Source organism: Mercenaria mercenaria, chromosome 6 (assembly GCF_021730395.1).
Source record: "Mercenaria mercenaria strain notata chromosome 6, MADL_Memer_1, whole genome shotgun sequence".
Classification (NCBI taxonomy): domain Eukaryota; kingdom Metazoa; phylum Mollusca; class Bivalvia; order Venerida; family Veneridae; genus Mercenaria; species Mercenaria mercenaria.
The window spans coordinates 30,797,090-30,818,018 of NC_069366.1; the positions used below are offsets into that span (position 1 = coordinate 30,797,090).

The 20,929-nt window shown below is 35.4% G+C and overlaps 2 protein-coding genes across 2 annotated transcripts; both read left to right on the forward strand.

Annotated features, from left to right (window-relative positions):
- The first annotated feature begins 6,882 nt into the window (after positions 1 to 6,882).
- On the forward strand, positions 6,883 to 9,501 carry LOC123550219 (uncharacterized). Its single transcript, XM_045338651.2, has 3 exons — positions 6,883 to 7,211; positions 7,886 to 8,146; positions 8,885 to 9,501. The coding sequence occupies exons 1-3, from the start codon at positions 6,968 to 6,970 to the stop codon at positions 9,130 to 9,132; spliced, it is 753 nt and encodes a 250-aa protein (XP_045194586.2). The 5' UTR covers positions 6,883 to 6,967; the 3' UTR covers positions 9,133 to 9,501.
- Positions 9,502 to 13,513: 4,012 nt separating this feature from the next.
- Positions 13,514 to 16,544, forward strand: LOC123549266 (putative defense protein 3). The gene is made up of 3 exons (XM_053546741.1): positions 13,514 to 13,700; positions 15,557 to 15,684; positions 16,407 to 16,544. The coding sequence occupies exons 1-3, from the start codon at positions 13,514 to 13,516 to the stop codon at positions 16,542 to 16,544; spliced, it is 453 nt and encodes a 150-aa protein (XP_053402716.1).
- Positions 16,545 to 20,929: the final 4,385 nt, after the last annotated feature.

Below are 20,929 nucleotides of genomic sequence, written 5' to 3' on the forward strand. Positions count from 1 at the left end.
ATGCATTGAAAGGAATAAATATTAACATTAAAGAACAAAACAAGGACTAGATTGATATATTAATCATTTTTGACCAAATCTATGAATGTCTGTAAAATGCCGAACCAGTAGGTAGTTGGTTATTCGCACGCGAATTGGCAACTGGCTCTCCTGAGTGTTTCCAAGACTGATCTATACGTTGAAAATGTCGGATATTGGTTCGAAAGAACAAATTATATGTAAAATTGAAATATTTTATTTATATGTGTCTGAAAAATCGGCTTTTCTGAAACATATCGCGAATTGGCAACTGGCTCTCCTGGTGTATTTTGAGACTGTTGAATGCATTTAAAAGAATAAAAACTAACATAAAACAACAACAAAACAAGGGTTAGAATGAATTTTGTATCGTGTTCTACCAAAACAATGACTGACAGTAAAATGTTGAATAGCCAACTGCCTACCAGGTAGTTGGTTATCCGCACGCGAATTGGCAACAGTGGCTCTCCTGAGTGTTTCCAAGACTGATCTATACGTTGAAAGTGTCGGATATTGGTACGAAAGAACAAAATATATGTAAAATTTAATTATTTTATTTATATGTGTCTGAAACATCGGCTTTTCTGAAACATATCGCGAATTGGCAACTGGCTCTCCTGGTGTATTTTGAGACTGTTGAATGCATTTAAAAGAATAAATACTAACATAAAACAACAACAAAACAAGAGTTAGAATGAATTTTGATATCGTGTTCTACCAAAACAATGACTGACAGTAAAATGTTGAATAACCAACTGCCTAACAGTAGGCAGTTGGTTATTCGCACGCGAATTGGCAACTGGCTCTCCTGAGTGTTTCGAAGTCTGATCTATACGTTGAAAGTGCCGGATATTGATATGAAAGAACAAAATATATGTAAAATTGAATTATTTTATGCATATATGTCTGAAAAATCGGCTTTTCTGAAACATATCGCGAATTGGTAACTGGCTCTCCTGGTGCATTTTGAGACGTTTGAATGCATTGAAAGGAATAAATATTAACATTAAAGAAGGAAACAAGGACTAGATTGATATTTTTATCATTTTCGACCAAAACTATGACTGTCTGTAAAATGCCGAATAACCAACTGCCTACCAGTAGGCAGTTTGTTATTCGCACGCGAATTGGCAACTGGCTCTCCCGAGTGTTTCCAAGACGGACCTATACGTTGAAAGTGTCGGATATTGATATGAAAGTACAAAATATATGTAAAATTGAATTATTTTATTCATATGTATCTGAAAAATCCGCTTTTCTGAAACATATCGCGAATTGGCAACTGACTCTCCTGGTGCATTTTAAGACTCTTGAATGCATTTAAAAGAATAAATACTAACATAAAACAACACCAAAACAAGGGTTAGAATAATTTTTTTATCATGTTCTACCAAAACACTGACTGTCAGTAAAATGTCGAATAACCAACTGCCTACCAGTAGGCAGTTGGTTATTCGCACGCGAATTGGCAACTGGCTCTCCTAAGTGTTTCCAAGACTGATCTTTATATTGAAAGTGTCAGATATTTATATGAAAAACAATATAAAATATCATATTGAATGATTTTATCCATTTGTGACTGAAAAAAGCTTTTCTGAAACATATCGCGAATTGGCAACTGGCTCTCAAGGTACTTTTAGAGACTGCTGAATGCATTTTAAGAAATGAAGATTAATATTAAAGAACAAAACATGGATTAGAATGATTTTTTATCATTATGTTTTAAAAGGTAATCAGACTTGCTTATACATTTTGAATAACCAACTGGCAACTAGTAAGTAGTTGATTATTCGAATGTTCAACTACCAACTACCAACTGCCTACCAACTTTACTGTCATTGGAATTTGAGGTATATTTTATATTCTCGTACCGGTTCCGAGCAATCAAAAATGTCAAATATCATATTCAGTAAGAATAATGTAAGTAATAAATAAATAAATATCAAAGGTATTACTTTTTCAACAATGTGAATGTGACTTTTGTCCGCTTAATCTCAAGCACTAAACGTTTTTCCATTAAGGGTGCAGCCATGTGGAATAGTTGATGGTGTATCTGCCTTAAACAGAAACCATATTTTTTCCTGTTATCTTTTGGACTGTATAGTGCAACTTATTACATACTCGTTTCTATTTCCCGTTAAGTTACACTGGCACCGGAAACGTCAATATTTTTCCATACACTGACGCCTGAATTTCATATCGGGTGCGTGACGTAATTCAGTACGTGTTGTTGCACTATTTTTTCTGTTTAGTTCAGTATTGTCAATCCTATTCAGGCTATTGAAAAAATTTATGATATTTACATTATATTTATACGTGTAGATGCGTATGTAATAAAAAGGTTATTATCTTTGCATCGGGAAGTATGCACTCGTTCTTCGGCGGAAGAATACTGCGCTCCTAAAGTCGCGCAATATTTCTGCTGAAGAACTTGTGCATATTTCCCGATACAAAGCTAATAACCTATAATTATATCTCATGCAGACGACATTAACTGGTTTGATATCCGTTTTGTTTTCATCACTGACCATTCCAAAGAGGTGCCCTACTGTGTTCCTTTTATTGTTCGAGCAGTATGTTTTGCTTAGCGTATGCCTTTTGTGTTAGTTTATACTAATTTGTTTTAGCTCGATTGTGATGAAAGCTTCAAGCTTATTGGAACCACTCTCGAGTCCGCTTTCTGGAAAAACCAATACTGGTGTCATATGAGAAGTCGTTTTGTGTTCGTACTTGCGTATGCGTGTTTTATGTGTATGTGTGAGTGAATATACTTGGACTCAGTGTTGTTATATTTTCTGGTCCTTTATGATCATGGGAGCCAATTCAATATTTATAGATAATAGATTTCCGCTTAAACCGGTGCTAGGGGGCATGAGGGGTGTTGCAAATTTCATCACCTCTCATGAACAGACTCAATACCACCGAGTCTGAAATTATCTTTGCTTGGTTGCGTGCTCTGCTAAGGATCGTTTTAAAAATTTTATTCATCAGATTTAAATTAATTTTGATAGCAATCTTAGCGGTGCTGAGTTATCTAAGTTTCTATTGCAGGTCATTGCCTCCAGTTTTTACAGACTTGTTATAATTGATCGTTTCGAAATATTTATTCTAAATGTTTTTGCAAATGTTCACAATTGACTACAAATACTAGTTAAAACCCTTACAATTCGCGCATTTTAAATTAGAATTACATTAGTGTGATACTAACTTTTTGTGAAATTTGATATTTTACATTTAACTATTGTATAATTTAATCGTAATAAATACTTTCCGTGAAAGGTAAAAGATCATAAATGTTCTTTTGAATCACATAGAGCGTTTAACCTACCAGCTATGTATTTACCCAGTTTGGATGGAGGTGGTGATTTAAGAACTTTTCTGAAATAGCCAGGTAAGGGATGGGTGGTGTTTTCTGCTCGGTTTACGTTTGGGGAGTCTGTGTTTTTAGAACGTGGCTTTCCCTTTTGGATATTCATCCTTGTTTCTCTGTGGATTCATTTGAAATTGTCATTGCATCATTTGCAATTATTAAAAAACCGGTTATAATTTTGCCAAAAACGATATCAGCGGTGTAGTATTTTAAGTCTTGCAGAAACAACTGGAAATTTGCAATTTTCGGCTACTTTTGTAAACAAGTTAAATTTAGTAATTTTTCCGATGAGATCAGGTTTTTTTCATGTTTCACCCTCATCACACTTCTAGTGGTGAAATTAGACTTTTTGGGATTAGTGAATCGTTTCTTTTAAAACCCTTTGATAACTTTTAGCTTCCCATAAGAATCAGTTTATAAAAACGCCCGTCTGCAAAACTATACACATTTGAACAACAACAACTTCCTGTTTGACCAAGGAAAATACAAACAGCAGATTTCTCGACAGATGTACAGAAACTGGTCACTCAACTTGAAAAATTTCGGAATTGAATTAAAAATGATATACAATTAGCTTAAATTGATGAAATGTAAACACGCAGTTTCTATTTATAGAAAGTATTTGAAAAACTATATGCGTCATGTTTGACACACCTATGATTCACCTTATCAAAACGATACGAAGCACAGTACAGTGAATCCATTAACTGAATTATGATATTAACCTTTACCCTTCCTAATTTCTAAATTGACTCGTCCATCATTCAGTTTGGACAGTACCAATTTTTTATTAAAAGGGGCGGTCACTAAAAAATTACTGGCTGAATAGCGAACGGTGCTGACCATGGTCAGCCTGCACGGCTGATCTTGGTCTGCACTAGTCGCAAAGGCAGATCACTTGTCGTCAGCAGGCTAAAAGTTAACATATTGTTCAAAACTGACCTTTCTAAGAATATTTGAGAATCTGAAATGAATTACAGCTTCATAGTTCCTAAGACGTCAGTAAGCGCAGCTTCCAGTATGGCTATTTCAGTGCGCATTTAGTTTATAACTGTTGAAATATAACACCTTCACCGAAAAAAATATAACTCTTTTTGAATTTGAAATATTGATCAGTCCCGGTTAACGGAGCATTAAAAATGCTTTCATTACATTTAAAGAGTTCATCATGCGATTTTCTTTGTCTATTTGTTTCTTTGTTTCAGATGATGTAATGCATGAAGTTAAATAAACTGATATATTACGGGAAATGGTGTGGCACCGCAATGAAAACACAACTGCATTCATTATCCAATCCATGCTCCACAGTTACAGAACAGTGAAAAATAAAAGTTATCCCCACCAGGTGAATCCCTTGCAGACATATTGGTAACTAGATGCACAATATATAAAACAATAAAACACAAGAAAAATACTTGTGTAATAAGGTAAATCTTAAGTACCAGATACACATGCACTCTATATCTTTGTAAAAGGCACAGCAACCAGGGAATACTATCAAGGGTCCGACCAAACAGGCAAAAAGACAAACGTTATAGCAGCTCTGTCCCGGAAGGGTTTCAGAACTGCCCGTCATGGGAGTCCTACGCCTATACCATTAGGAAAGCGTAGCTTCCAACTAAAAAAGGGCTGCATACCAAACAGGCGGTGTAGGTTAAAACAATATTTTCATACTTTTTATAACTAAGACAAATTTCGATACCCTAGATACTTACAAAGTTATGTGAATAGCAACCCCATATCACATGTATTCAAAAACTACGAAATTTGTAAACCAAATCTGAATTCCGGTCGTGAAATTTAATAAAATATTTACAAAGCTTACGATAGCGTAGCGTTGAAGGAGCATTTTGGTAATATATTGATTACGTTCGTTGATTAGAAATCTTCAACATGACTATAGCTCTTGCAAATCTGAACCCACCCGCTTAGTTCAGTAGGTAGAGCGTCGGTCTGTGGATCGCGGGGTCGTGAGTTCGATCCTCGGGCAGGGCGTATGTTCTCCGTGACCATTTGATAAACGACATTGTGTCTGAAATCATTAGTCCTCCACCTCTGATTCATGTGGGGAAGTTGGCAGTTACTTGAGGAGAACAGGTTTGTACTGGTACAGAATCCAGGAACACTGGTTAGGTTAACTGCCCGCCGTTACATGACTGAAATACTGTTGAAAAAAAACGGCGTTAAACCCAAAACAAACAAACATGCAAATCTGATTACTTTGAAAATATATAGATCGGGTAAGATGTACATTCCCATCTACACTCAAGAACTTTCAGATCGCTTTTACTTAATCCCCTTTCTTTAATCATTCCGCGGCCAATATCGCAGTCAGAATTTACCATATTTATCGATCGGTGCTCTTTTCAGGTACAAGCGATTAGAGCGTAATATATACTTGTATGTTTGCGTGTAGCTTTGTGCTGAGTGTTCCTGTACTTAAATGTCAATAACATTACAAACTCGTGTTTTGCAAGATGCTTAACCTTTAGACTGCTGGCGGCAAGTAATTTTGCCTTTTCGACCAGTGCAGACCAAGTCTGATCATGGTCTGCACTTTTCACTATTCAGTCAATTTTCAGTGAACATTCCTTTAGATAATAAATGGTTACTGCCCAAACTGAATGATAGAACAGTCCATTTAAAACATTTGGCAGGGTAAAGGTTAAAGCTTGACCACTTGTTGTATTAAATATTTTGATGTCATAGACAAGAATTAAACTATAGATATTCGGGGAAAATCACACACAAGTGTGTAACAATTACAATAAAATATAAATTAATCCTCAGTCAAAATGTCATAGAAAACATCCGTATCGCGATTTTTTTTTGTTGTAATACTTTACAGTAACATTTGTTGAATACAAGAGGAATGGAATTTAAAAGTATAAACAGTTTGTCTTAGTAGATATGTAACATGGATATCAATAAATATTGAGCAAGTATTGTGGTCTCTAGTTAGATATTATTAAAATTGTTGCTGAGACATGATCACAAAAGGTCTCCTTATCACAGTTAATTAGATAATTTTGATTAAGTACAATTGAAGTGTACAGATATTAAATTTTGAATTTCTAGAACGTTCCCTAAACTGATCTGACATCGCAAAATAACACGATTCGTAAGACTTTACTTCGTCAATTTTTACTTTCATTATATATCATACCAAGCATTACTCCGTTGTTTAGATTTTAATCATTAATCGGAATAAGCCTCCATAAAATAAATACAGGTAGGTCATTTGCAAGGGATGCAGTTAAGCTGCATCGCAGATTTCACACTTGTGTAATCACTAGTGCATCCGATGACAATGCTCAATTGAGGGGGTGGATTATTGATACAGGCATGTTCTGAATTGAAAATTTGGAGAAAGTTTAGCTATCTTAATTAATTATTACACTCCTTTGTTAAAGAAAAGGTGTGGAATTTTCGGAAAGTAGGCGTACGTGTACTAGTTTTTCAAATGGTAGAAAAAGAACGCATGCATTCTTAATTCAGTATTAAGTCTCAAGCAGTATAATAGAATTTGTTAATTTAATTTCTTTTGAACATAAAGTATTTCTCTATCTTATTTTCAAAATGTTTAGAATGGAATCATCGCTTGGCATTACTTTTGCGGTTTTACTTTCATGTTCTTTTGTTCTGTCAGAATTATGTGAAAAGACATTGGACACTAATATAAAATGGAGCCGCCATCCGGACGACTGCTCGACAGCGTATATGTGTTTGCTTGGAAAAGTTGTGTCATATAGGTGTCCTGAAGGACATGTCGTTGGTTTAGACGAGGTGACGTGCATCCCTGCAGGTTCACAATTTGACGATTGTAAGTATGTTGTTCAAAATCCAATAACATTTTACAAAATAGTTTAAACTACTTTCAATTAGGTTAGGTTTCAAGGGTTAACTCTTAGCCTGCTGGCGGCAAGTGATTCTGCCTTTGCGACCAGTGCAGACCAAGATCAGCCTGCACATCCGTGCAGTCTGATCATGGTCTACACTGTTCGCTATTCAGTCAGTAAATTTTTAGTAAACACCCCTTCAAATGATAAATGGTACTGCCTAAATTGGAAGATGGACCAGTCCATTATAGAAATATAGCAGAGTAAGGGTTAAAGTATCTCAACTTGAACCTTGTCAAATATTTTTCCGTTTTAGCTATTGCGATAAGTCGATGTAAACACACGTTATAGTTAGTAGTTAATATATGTTATTTAGCTCTATGGCATTATATGGAATTTATTGGATAGTTATGGAGTTATAACTGTATCCAGTGAAATGACGTTGCTTGAAGATGTACCTAGTAGCAGAAGATGTACATAATAACATCAAAACGTACTTATATTTACATTTTTAAGCTCTTGAAAATTATCTTTTTCCCATTGCTTAAGAAATTGACGAAAAGCTTTCTGACAGAAAATGAGAGTCACTCTTTATCAATAGTGTAATTAATCACAGCTTGTATGCCTGTGTAATATTTTGTCTTATTCTCCATTTAAGGTACTGAACTAGAACGTATTAATTTAGAAGACGTTGAAATTGAGCCAATGAATGTTGCGTCATCATGTAAAGAAGGGGAGACGGTGCCTGACGAAAATAATTGTGCCATGTATTTCGAATGTATAGCTGTTGCGGATGGGAATACCACGATGCTCTCTCAAGAGTGTGCATACCCGTTTCTGTTCGATAAACAGTCCAGAAAATGTGAGCATTTCAAAGATGTAGACTGCAAACCAGGTCAGACTGTACCAAAAAGTCCATGTAAGTTCATTTTCTAGCCGATATACATAAGCCCAAAACATTTGTTATAACTTAATTACCTATAAGGCAATTCACGCTCTATTCAATTCCTCGGATAGTATCATCAAAAACGGGTAAGCGTTAGAAAACTATTTATAAAAGTCTTTTTATATATATTATTCCGAATTCAAACCGGCTTGTAAATTACAAAGATACATTTTCTGTAAATGAAGCAATAAAGCACCAGAGCACTTTTTCAAAGTTGAGTGGTAAGTCAGATGTAGGGATTTAAGAACTGAATACATGTCTGTACTTAGGTGCCGTTTTTGCAAACTTTAAGGTTTAAATTCATTACCAAAAGTAATATCTCTTTAGCCTGAATTTTGGAAAAAATAATTTGCAACCTCGAAACTTGTCAGAAAATCTGATCTTTGAAAACAAGCATTATTATTGTTGATAGAAAACAGGTCTGATTGTTACATTTAAAACACTTAAATAACGCATCCCAATCTTAAATTTTGCAATGAAACACGTTCACAAAAGACAAAATTTTGTCGTAACCAGATATCAAGAATGGCTAAAATTTGATTTTAAACCTCCTGCATCAGGAGATACCATTTACACATATGCCACAGGAAAATTATATATTAGCATACGATCTGTTTAGTCCTAAACGACCACACTTTTCATGTTTTGTTATATAAATCGTGTCACATATTTATTGTGTTGATCAAACCGTGTGTTTGAATGTGTCCACAGGTGAATACAAGGCCCACCAGTGTTCGTCTGCCCATTGCGTTCCTTGCAATATACGATTTCCCACGTGTACCAGACTTCCAGATGGAAAGAATCCCTGGGTTGGTCGGGAATGGTCCCCAGATTACGTCATGTGTGAAGAAGAAAGGGTCACATTCCAAGGGCAATGTAAAAGTGAAAAGGAACCGCTCGTTTTTCACCCTGAAGAGAAGGCTTGCGTTGTTTATGACGTCAAAACGATTGCTGGATAGGAGCAAAGAAACAAACTGACACTCATACTGGCATGGAATCTCGTTATACTCACTGAAACACTTAAAACAGTTTGTAATACTCGATGAATAAATTATTGTTCATATCATCAGATTTTTAATGTTTCTAATTCCCTTGCAAATCTGTCATAAGTATTTGAACACACAAACATGTATATATTTTCCCATAGGAATAAAATCCAGGTTTATTTCATATGGATTTCTGTGCGTAAAGGCCAACATTTGCACTACTCAAAATCTTCATCACAGTTCACTGATGGTTCTGACCAAATACCTTGATTTAACGATGATTATAGTTCAGAACTAAAGTATTTTTTTTTCAGAATTGTACAATGAATTATAGTTATAGCCCTACCGGGCTCGGGCACCAACTAATCCCTCGGTTGTTATAACACGAAAAAAAAAAAAACAAACATGCGGTATCCCAACATCATCATTCCCTAATGAAGGCATGTAGTCGAAACATTGGAATGTTAGTAAATTGTAAATTGACGTAGTGTCTGTTTTTTTTTATCTACTACCTTATTTTTAATAAATCTCAGAAAGAACAGAATAATGGAAAAATAAGATGTTGCTTAAATGTTATTGACCACCTTTTTTTAGCCAAAAAGAAAAATAAACTCGATCTTACCTGCTGCCTGACGTGTGGCGAGCAAATAATATGTAATGTCGCAAAAACGTTAACAGACACTTGCCTGTAACTTTATTTATAGGGGTAGTCTGCTTGCAAGCAATCCATACACCAGCTAGATAGCTAAGCTAAATGGGTTTAACTAAGTCGAATCCAAAAGTAAAGGTTAACATTGAAAGCACTCGATCTAACACTAGCAGCGAGAGGCAGTAACAGTGAATAGTGAAAAAAAAAATGCCATGGGACTGTTTCGGTTTCTTAAATGTATCTGAAATTGGGTATAATGAAATCGTTTATTTGTATATTTAGACGACCAAAACTTATACCAGTTTATATTAATATGTTTACAGATTTAGAAGAAACTTAAACGCTTAGAAATATAAAAGGTGGTGCTTAACTCGAACAGAAAATAACATTTCATAAAAAAAAAACGGTTATCCGTCTTTATTGTCGTATTTCATAGAAGCTTACTTTGAAGTACATGCGCAAACCTTTACATTAATCATATACATATATTATTATATTTACAACTGAAATTGTTTGACAATGGTCCTGCATCACTAAGTATCAGTTTACCTATTAGCGCATGCAAAAGCTTTAATTTTATTCAAATGATAAAAAGAAACATAATAAAGGGGTAACTGTACATTTTTTAGTAAAACATTTATTCTTTTTTATTCAATTGTTTATTGCAAACAGAAAGAGGTTGCTTCCTCGACGAACGCCGTCTAAGAACGAATTCGTGACCTGAACTAACCCGTGCCACGTGACTGAAGTTTGCAAATCAGACTACTTGATAACGCATTATAGATAATTTATCAAAATGAAAGATTTATACAACACTCTGCCTGACTGGACGAGGGTGTCTTTTCTTTTCACTCTGCTGATGGTTCAACGCTGAGTGAAGTGACAGACGAAACGTTTGTCCTTGTTTATAGTTAAAATCCTGTTCAAATACCAACATATGTCAATTTAACGAAACAAAACTGAATACGGTCTGCACCCATTCGAAATCTTTGTGAAAAATTAAAAGAGAACAATTTAAAGTGTAAAAGTGTGGTGCTTAGTTTTGCTATTTGAAAAATGTTAGATAGATGACAGGACAGAATAACACAAACGATATGTGAACCTCATAAACTTCTTGTGTTATTACAATATGCCGACGATCCTATCTTAAAGATATTTTTTTGTTTGGAATTAAATCTAGCTGTAAAGGTCGATATAAGATTACATGTGAAGTCGCGAAAACACATAACAAATCGACATGAAAAAAGTCTTACCATCAAACTCGAATCATTTAATTATCTTATCTTGTCCGTTGTAAAATGAGTAACATTTAAAGATAGAGAGAGAGAGAGAGAGAGAGAGAGAGAGAGAGAGGGGGAGAGAGAGAGGGAGAGAGAGAGGGAGGGAGAGAGAGAGGGAGAGGGAGAGAGAGAGGGAGAGAGGGAGAGAGAGAGGGAGAGAGAGAGAGAGAGGGAGAGAGAGAGAGAGAGAGAGAGAGATGTTGACTGTTACATTATATATTACTTTTTTTACTGTGAAGAATTGACCTACACTGCACATGTTCCATAACTCTGTTTTGCTCTATTACAAAATTATGCCCCCTTTTCGACTTATATTTATTCAAGTGACAAAGAGGCTGATTAGACGAGCGTTGATTTCCTATCAAAGTAAAGTTTTGATATTTGAGCCGTGCCATGAGAAAACCAACATAGTGGCTTTGCGACCAGCATGGATCCAGACCAGCCTGCGCATCCGCGCAGTCTGGTCAGGATCCATGCTGTTCACTTTCAAAGCCTATTGCAATTAGAGAAACCGTTAGCGAACAGCATGGATCCTGACCAGACTGCGCGGATGCGCTGGCTGGTCTGGATCCATGTTGGTCGCAAAGCCACTATGTTGGTTTTCCCATGGTACGGCTCATTTATTTTAGGTGTATCCACAAAGAATGACTACTCTTGCGTTAGGCAGGTGCTTAGGCAGAGATGTCTATTAGTTTACTTCCTTTCTAATAATTTTACAGTTGAGTGGGACATGAAATCGTTTTAAGACACAATACCATATTTTTTTTTCAAAATTAAAAGCAGTTAGGATATATTCATATGTGTTTGATTCACTCCTCAAAAACTGTTTCAGATGCTTTTGCCTGCTTATTTATGGTGAAAATAACTTTTGACAAGCCGATAATAAAATGAAATATCAGTTACATTTGTAGTATTTTATAGTAAAGATAATGCACATTTACTTGTATGAGAATGTCATATTTATGGACAGCTGTTGTAATGCTTGTCATGTACGATTAGGCTTGGCACGTACGATTAGTAAAGGTGCCTGGTTCGCGATTTAAAAGTGACAAATTTTATTTGAGACCACAGTGTACTTACTCTTTAAACTTTGGCATAACAGGTATTTATGAAACTTACATACCAATAAAATTAAATGTCATTAATCAACCTGATTATTCTTTCTTTGGAAATGACACAAAGCCTTTAAATGTACTAGTAAATACTAGAAATGAATCATGGAGAGTCGGGGTTTAGTTAAACAGATTTGACAAAAGTATCTTATATTTGTATACTTCATATTTATCATGAAGAAATATTATGGATAATATTTTATAACAGTTTTTGTAATTTGCGTCTTAATGATGTGTTCAGGCATATTGATGCTTGCGATTTTATGAGATTTTGTTTACTAATTTATATTCATATCAGAACAGTGAAAATTATATGTAGAGATTTAAAGAGCCGAACAGGTGACGCAGGCAAATTTTATTCTTGGAGTTGATGATATAATTGTAACAACATCAAGAATGGGTTTATATCTGTTTCTTCAAAAGCTAGTGCAACTTATTCAATATAACTATGTAGATTATACTAAACTCATCTTTAACGTTCGCCTGAAAACTGGATTTATACCATCGATACCTGACAATTTGTACTGTCATGGACAATTGATTTGCCCTGGTGTGGTTGTACATGTAGATGATAATTTCACAGTTTAGTACTCCTCTTTATGATATATTTGATAATAAAATCTATTCACTAAATCGCATGATACATCTGCACGTTAATAGGTTGTCATGGTTTGAAGCTCATATATTAAAGAGGTAAAATCAATGATTCGTATAGAAAAAAAAAAGAATAATTTAAATAAGAAAACATATCTTAACATGGTTGTGACACAGTGATGACACAGTATACAAAATAGATATATCAGTTGGTATTCTCAAAAGTACTCTAACACTGTGGGTATTAACTATAAATGTATTCATTGTTTTCATATCTCTTATTAAGCAAGTGTTTGGTAAGCATTAACGGTTTAAAACAATTGTGTGGAGGTGTTTTTGTTTGTGTGATGAGTTTTGCGCCGTTTTTTTTTCAGTAGTATTTCAGTCGTGTAATGGCACACTCTTAACCTATAGGTACCGATCTGCTGTTACAATTTTCAGAGGAGTTATCAGAAGTGGAAGACGAATGATTTAAGACATACTGTTCCCGAGGAACATACCTCACTGCCGAGGATCGAGCTCATGTCCCCGAGATCCGTAGACCTGCAGCCTGAGTGGCTTGCGGACGTCGGTGGTTTTACTCCTTTATTCCTGCTTATGTCTGAAATCATTTCCAATGGGGCCACTTCAGGGTGTCCTTTCACCGTTTAAGTGTGTTAAAGAGGTATACATGTAATAATAAGTGGTGTACTTGTAAATTATTTATACAGATAACCGAGATGTATCTGACCGTGCTGTTGATGATGATCATGTTGTTGCCGGGTTGCTGCGGTTACGCAGGTGGTGCGCCTTCTGGAACTTGTAATGCCATGTCACCAAAGCATCGCGCTAGTGCTCAAGACAGTGCGTCTTCTTATACCATAATGCCATCGGCAAATACGTATGACTGTGGTGATACTATCAATGGTAAGCTTTAGACTGGCCTTTTATGAATGCGTCTTCTCTCAGCAATTGTTTAAGCGTCAACGTTTTTGATGGCCGAATTACAGAATAACGTTTTGCGTGATAATTAAATAGAATTATGTTGGTCTTCTTCGTTCATTTGCTACTCGTTTTATTTTAAGTAAAACGATTTACTCATAGCGACATTTGTTATTTATGTGACAATGTCGCAGCACTTATAGTTACTTTATCATTTTATGAGCATGCAACTTTACTAACCAAGCCATTGGAATGAGCATGTTCATTTTACCAGGTATGCCATTTGTTACTTATGAATGTGACAATGAGTATAATGACAGAATAATAATTCATGTCATTTGTTACTTATGAATGTGACAATGAGTATAAATGTGACAATGATAGAATAATAATTCATGTCATTTGTTACTTATGAATGTGACAATGAATATAATGATAGTATAATAATTCATTGTCATTTGTTTTATTTTCTGAGCCACTTTAATGGCAATAATGAAATGTGTATTCATGAGCATTTCAGTTTAATCAGTTACTGTACTTTTTAAGGCGAACCGTCATGTTTGAAGAAAGATATTTGTTGCTTGGATGGATGAACTTAAATGTACCTTATTTTAGTAAAACAATAGATTTAAGAAGTAAATGGACAAAGTAATGAAAAGAAAACAAATAATAGGTAAATATTTTACCGCTTCGATTTTCTTAGTTGGTTTCTTCACAAAATCAGTATAGTTTATACTAATACATTAATAGTAGCTACTTTTTTAGTCATGAAATTCAAATGAGCCACACCATGAGAAAACCAACATAGTGGCTTTGCGACCAGCATGGATCCAGACCAGCCTGCGCATCCGCGCAGTCTGGTCAGGATCCATGCTGTTTGCTTTCAAAGCATATTGGAATTAAGGAAACTGTTAGCGAACAGCATGGATCCTGACCAGACTGCGCGGATGCGCAGGCTGGTCTGGATACATGCTGGTCGCAAAGCCACTATGTTGGTTTTCTCATGGCACGGCTCATATACGCATTTAAATCCGGATGTCAGATGCAATATTTCGACGCAGTTTAGGTATTTACATAATAACTGTATGAGGTATTTAAAAGAAATATGTAACGATGTTGTAATGTACCAAGCCTGATCTTTGTTTAAAAGTGGGCAATGAATAAACATTTCCGCACTACATCATAAACTAACGTTGTTTCATGACTGAGTCCATTTTTACCGTAAACTTATTCACATTCTTTCAGGTTGAGGTGAGGTGGGGAATACGGGGGATGAGAGGGTTGCGTTTTGGTTTTGATTGTATTACATATGAAAATATCTACTAAATGTTTCAATCTAAGCTTCTGATTATTCAGCAAATAATATGACTATACCAGACTATATTATAGCGCCCTTTTCATAATAAACACATTCAAAAGCGTTTACATACATGGGAAGTCACATAGGGTGTCATTAATACCCTACTAGTGCAGACACAGAGTGATCTGACCAGAGGAATAGGGCGAAAAAAAGACCCGTAATAAAGAAAGAGAATTTCATTAGATGCAGGCCTGTCTAGCTCTGTGCGAATAGACTATCTGGATCTTTAACATGCACCGTGTGTAGAAGCCGTCTTTTCTGGGAAGAAAAAGTACTAGCCTCTTAGAAAGGAGATACTAAAAAAGGTCTCACAGATTTCCAGTGTCTGGACCGGGATTTGAAGCCCCGACCTCTGGATTGACAGTCAAGTTTGTTACAACTAGACCATCGGGTCACCATGGGCAAACAGGCCATTATCTTATAGCTTATGGCCCTATGCACATACATTTAACTCTAACCAAGCGTCTGTTTCATTTTTCAGTAACTCTCAGTGGAGCAGACTTTAAGGGGTTTCTGTGTCAGGCTCGCTCAAATGTGAGCAGGTATTCAACGGTCGGGTCTTTGACCGATACAGACAACTCGGTAACAACGTCTAACAACTGTGATGGGGTACCTTTTGCTATTTATAATTGTAATTTAAAATCAAAGCTATATGTTTTAGCCAATCAGGTAACTGAATTTTTAAGTACCGGCCATAATAAACACGTGACTGCAGCAGTAAATATCATTGAAGTAGAAACTTTAGTCAATCTCTGCAGTGCATCTATCCAAGATGACACGGTTATACCATTCAACACCCCTTGAAGCAAATCAAGAAAATAAAATGGGGTGTTGAATAGAATGAAAAGAAATGCAAGTCAGCTGTAGTCAGGTACTCTCATATTGCAACCGGTTTACAGGTGCAATACCGTAAACAACTTGAAACTATGCAGATATAAAGCATGGAAAGTGTCTTATAATATAAATTCCATGGATGAAATAATACCGCCTTGGCCCCATTATTACGCACAAGTGCGCTAAGAATGGAAAATTATGATGTATTTTAGGGACTTTTTTCGACACATCACGCAAGCATAATCTCGACCAAATTACTGCTGTATAACAGTACGAGTAGTATTTTGCCACCACTAACAGGAATATCACATGAACCGTCTGCAATGTGCCGGACACGAAAACAGATGCAGATTTTGATTCCTGAATTTGTACAGATTAATACTTAAGACATATTTAAACATCATATACTGTTTTATACTATTGTATATTGGTTTAGCAAAAATTGAAATAGAGACGTTGTAAAAACCCTATTTACATGTGTATGTGCGATGTTTTAGGAGGCTGCATTAACCCATACCGAGAGTGGAGTTAAGTCGTCCTTCCAGTTCTCCTGGACCCATAGTGGTGCATCAACTGAAAACATCTACATCGTGTATGTATTATTTTTGGTACATTTCCGTCTAGTGTTTAGCTGAGGTGACGTGCCTGTTCTCTGTGTCTTCGTTTCATTTGAAAGAAAGAAAATACTACAATTACTGGTGTTCTAATTACTGTTGAAATGCACGTTTGAGTTTTTAGCTCGACTATTCAAAGAATAGTAGAGCTATTGGACTCACCCATGCGTCGGCGTCGGCGTCGGCGACCGCGTCTGCGTCGGCGTCCCGATTTGGTTATGGTTTTGTATGTAAGCTGGTATCTCAGTAACGACTTGTGGGAATTGATTGAAACTTCACACACTTATTCACTGTGATAAACTGGCCTACATTGCACAGGTTCCATAACTCTATTTTGCTTTTTTACAAAATTATGCCCCGTTTTCGACTAAAAAATTCTTGGTTAAGGTTTTGTATGTAAGCTGGTATCTCAGTATACACTTATGGGAATGGATTGAAACTTCACACACTTGTTCACTGTCATGATCTGACATTCACTGTGTAGGTCACATAACTCTACTTTGCTTCTTTTTTTAAATTATGCCCCTTTTTGGACTTAGCAGTTTTTGGTTAAGTTTTTGTATGTAAGCTTGTATTTCAGTATCCACTTATGGGAAAGGATTGAAACTTCACGCACTTGTTCACTTTATGAGCTGATAAGCACTGTGAAGGTTCCATAACCCTTTTTTCCATTTTTACAAAATTATGCCCCTTTTTCCACTTTTGTATTCATTCAATTGACAAGGCTGTTGAATAGTCGAGCGTTGCTGTCCTCCGACAGCTCTTTTTTGGAAGGTTATTAAAATTAACTGTTTTGATCTTAGTCGAGGCACAATATGTCCTATTAATAATTAATAATTTAGTAATTGTGTTGCAGATAAAATGTATTGTATCATTTTTCTTACCTTATTGATCTCTTACCTTATTGATCATTTATCGACGTCACTATTTGGTACCACAAACATTTTGCATATCAAAATTTTGCATACTTGCATTAATTTTGTGTATATTGCATAGTATCTAGTTTATCTGGCTTTTTCAGATGCACGGTTGTCCAGCAGAGAGTAACTTACTGGGAAAAGTTGACTTCAGCCGCAATAACATATTCAGGGTCAGCAACAACATGTTCAGCCTCAGGAACTGGTCACATTGTGTCGTCCGTGCTTGTGGTGTGTGCATGCATCCTTCTGAATATAATGAAACTGCAGTAGTTTAATGATAGAAACCTTCATCGAAAGACTGTTTGTTTGATTAAAGCTGCTCGCCCTCAGTTTGGTCGAAAAACTTAAATTTCTCAAAAGCAACTTTTTTGTAACAAGAATATAAAATGAAAAGGTATAATCAACAAAATAAGCGAAAATCTATGTAGCGTTTTGAGAAAATGGCTGATGAAAACAAGTTTACGGATTCACAGCACTATATATGGCTATATTGAAAAATAATAAACCGTTTGCAACGCGTTACTTTTTCCTACATAACCATATAGTGCGGTGAATCCGTAAATTTTTGTGAGGGCGAGCAGCTTTAATAATAGAAACCTTCATCGAAAGATTGTTTGCTAGATTAATAATAGAAACCTTTATCGAAAGACTGTTCGCTTGATTAATGATAGAAATCTTCATCGAAAGACTGTTTGCTTGGTTTATCACTTTCGGCAATGAAGAACATTATTATCTGATATTTCGACATTTTGATTCATTTTGAAATTTTCTATATCGCGCTCTTCTACATGCATTTAAGCTCTTCTGTAGGTAAGGAAAAAAAGAAAGAGAATAAAATCATGGCCAATCAAGCTAGGGGACAGGAAATGTGTTGCACATTGCACCACTTCTAATGAACAGACCGAGTATCCCATTATTGTGCTTGGTTATGTTGTATGCTTCCAAAGGATCCTCTTACATTTTAATTACTATCACAACAGCTGTCTGACGAATGTTAAAAGATCCACCAATGTATGACTTAGGTGTTGTTATATTTCTGATCCTTTTGGGATTATGGTGTCAACCTAATGTGCCTACATATCAGAATTTTTACCTTTCATGAACTCACTCGCTCAAACCAAGTCTGCTATCCGTTTAGCTTTGTTGTGTTCTGTCCTCACAAAGGATCTTCTATGACTTTATTGCTTCCATAATCGTCATCAAATTATGAGTTTATCAATATTACTAAACATCAATGAACCCGAATTTCAAACATTGCTATATTCTTTACGTTTATTTTTGTATTCAACCTTCATACATTTATATTCTATATATACACACTTTTGCACAATTGTAAGTAAGTAAATAAGTCATAATGCAAAATTAAGCTCCATTCAATCCCCTTTTTCGTGCATTAAGATGACACTAAACTTTCCTTTATTTTATCAACACACTAATTAGTAAGAATGCGTTTTGGCACTTGGTGTCATTTTAAAAGGAGTCAATATTATCTTTTAAATTACCTTTAATCAATACACATACGTTCAAACATAGGTTGTATGAATCATTTATTACGATAGATATATGCCAGTTTTACATCTGCTCATTTATGATGTCTTATATTGTGTTCTGTCTTTTGTCATGTTCTAGAATGCAAACAATAAAGTCCACCAAATGCTATAAAGCATCGTATTGCCTCTTATTTTATCAAAATTTTATCTGCTGTAACGTATTGAATCGTTTCCCTAAACCAAAGTTAAATCAAAGTTAGTCAAACGTTTTAGAAACAATCCGGAAACTATTATACCAGTTTTCAATAGCGAAACGTTCAAACGTACTTTACATATAAGGGCAGCATAGGGGGAAGGAACGACACAGTGGCACACCGCCACGGAACGAATAGACTGAAAATCTAACTTCTTTAAATAGGTTACTGGTCAAAAATGACGCGCCATCTCTGAAGATAGCAAAGCTTCCGAATATGATTCCGTGAATAACGTTCACCTATCCTTACTCAGTATTGACGTTAATCATCTTTAAGTATGTTATCATATGGAATATGGTGTGACACCTCAGAGGAATGCGGGATCGCTGAAAATGAATCCATTAATATTTGTTCTACATACTTTTACTCCTTTGACGCTGTTTCCAGGCTGAACTTGAATTGAACATCTTTTGAGAGGTCATTACGTCAAAAAAAATTGTCATCTCGTAAAACGAGGAGTCGCTGCGTAAGAATCTGTTAATATTTTACCTACATTTTATTCGTTCTTGACGTCGAATCCAGGGAATGTGTTTTAATTAAATAGGTCGTATGACGACACTGGCGGAAGTTTGGCCGCTAAGTACGAATGCTTCTATTCAGTCTTGACGCGAAATCGAGATTGAATTTATCAGCTTATTAGACCAATAATGATTTGGAATATGTGTATAATCTACGGATGATATTGATCGGAAATTTCTGTTAGCAGCCTGTAGTCAGCGTGTTTACAAGAGTCCGCACTTCCAGAAAATGGGCAAATACAGATCAGGCAATACTTTTCAGCGTGTATTAAAGTCAATGTCGCACAATTACCAGCTAGTGTACGGAACAGTTTGATTACTGTATCCTTCCAAATCATCAAAAGAAGTGTTAACTACACAACTGGAATGATCAACTAAACATCAAAATTTGAAATAAGAAATACAAATAGGAGGAAGGGATGTGTGTATGTGGGGGGTGGGGGGGGGGGGGGGGAAGGGGGAGCCCGGAAATTGATGTATTTTGAGTACAAAAGGGTGTTTTCAAGATTAACATACATAATTTGTTATGGGTATATAAATGAAAGCTAGATTTAGATTTAGATAAAAATTAAAATTGTTTATTATTCTTTTACAGTTTGTAAGTAGTGCGAAGTTGAAATAAAATAAACAATGGCTTTTAGGCAAAAAAGTCCATAAAAACGGCGGAACATTGTCAGGAAGTTTCTCAGTCATGATGTGGCTTGTTTTATTTACAACCCGTGGACGAGTGGTATATTCCGGTGACCTCTCCAGCAGTTGTTTTCGGTATTTTCTCCAATACAATGATATTTACAAAAATAAGGATAAATATTCAACAGAAAAAGCCAAGTTCCATGAGCACAAGTCTTGCAGTATCAGGTGTGTTTTGTTGTCATGTTTAAAATGCAAAATGTAAACTCCAGAATATGGCAATTACTTGCTTGAAAATCACGAAAATTGATTATCAGGATCAACTGTTCCTGGAAATTTAGTTCCAAAACTAGAATTGAAGTTTAATATGTTAGAACTATATAAACAACACTGATGCGGCATAATATCAAATATTTACATTGAATAAGTCACGTGACATTCAAATTAAATTCCTTCGAAGTTAAGTCAATCGTTGCAGTTCTTAATAATTGTCACATTCAATCTAATAAGATAAATGTAAAAAGTATTTTCATTCCATTCAGCACTCACACTTTACTCATCAATCCTGAAACGATAGGTATAATATTTTACAGA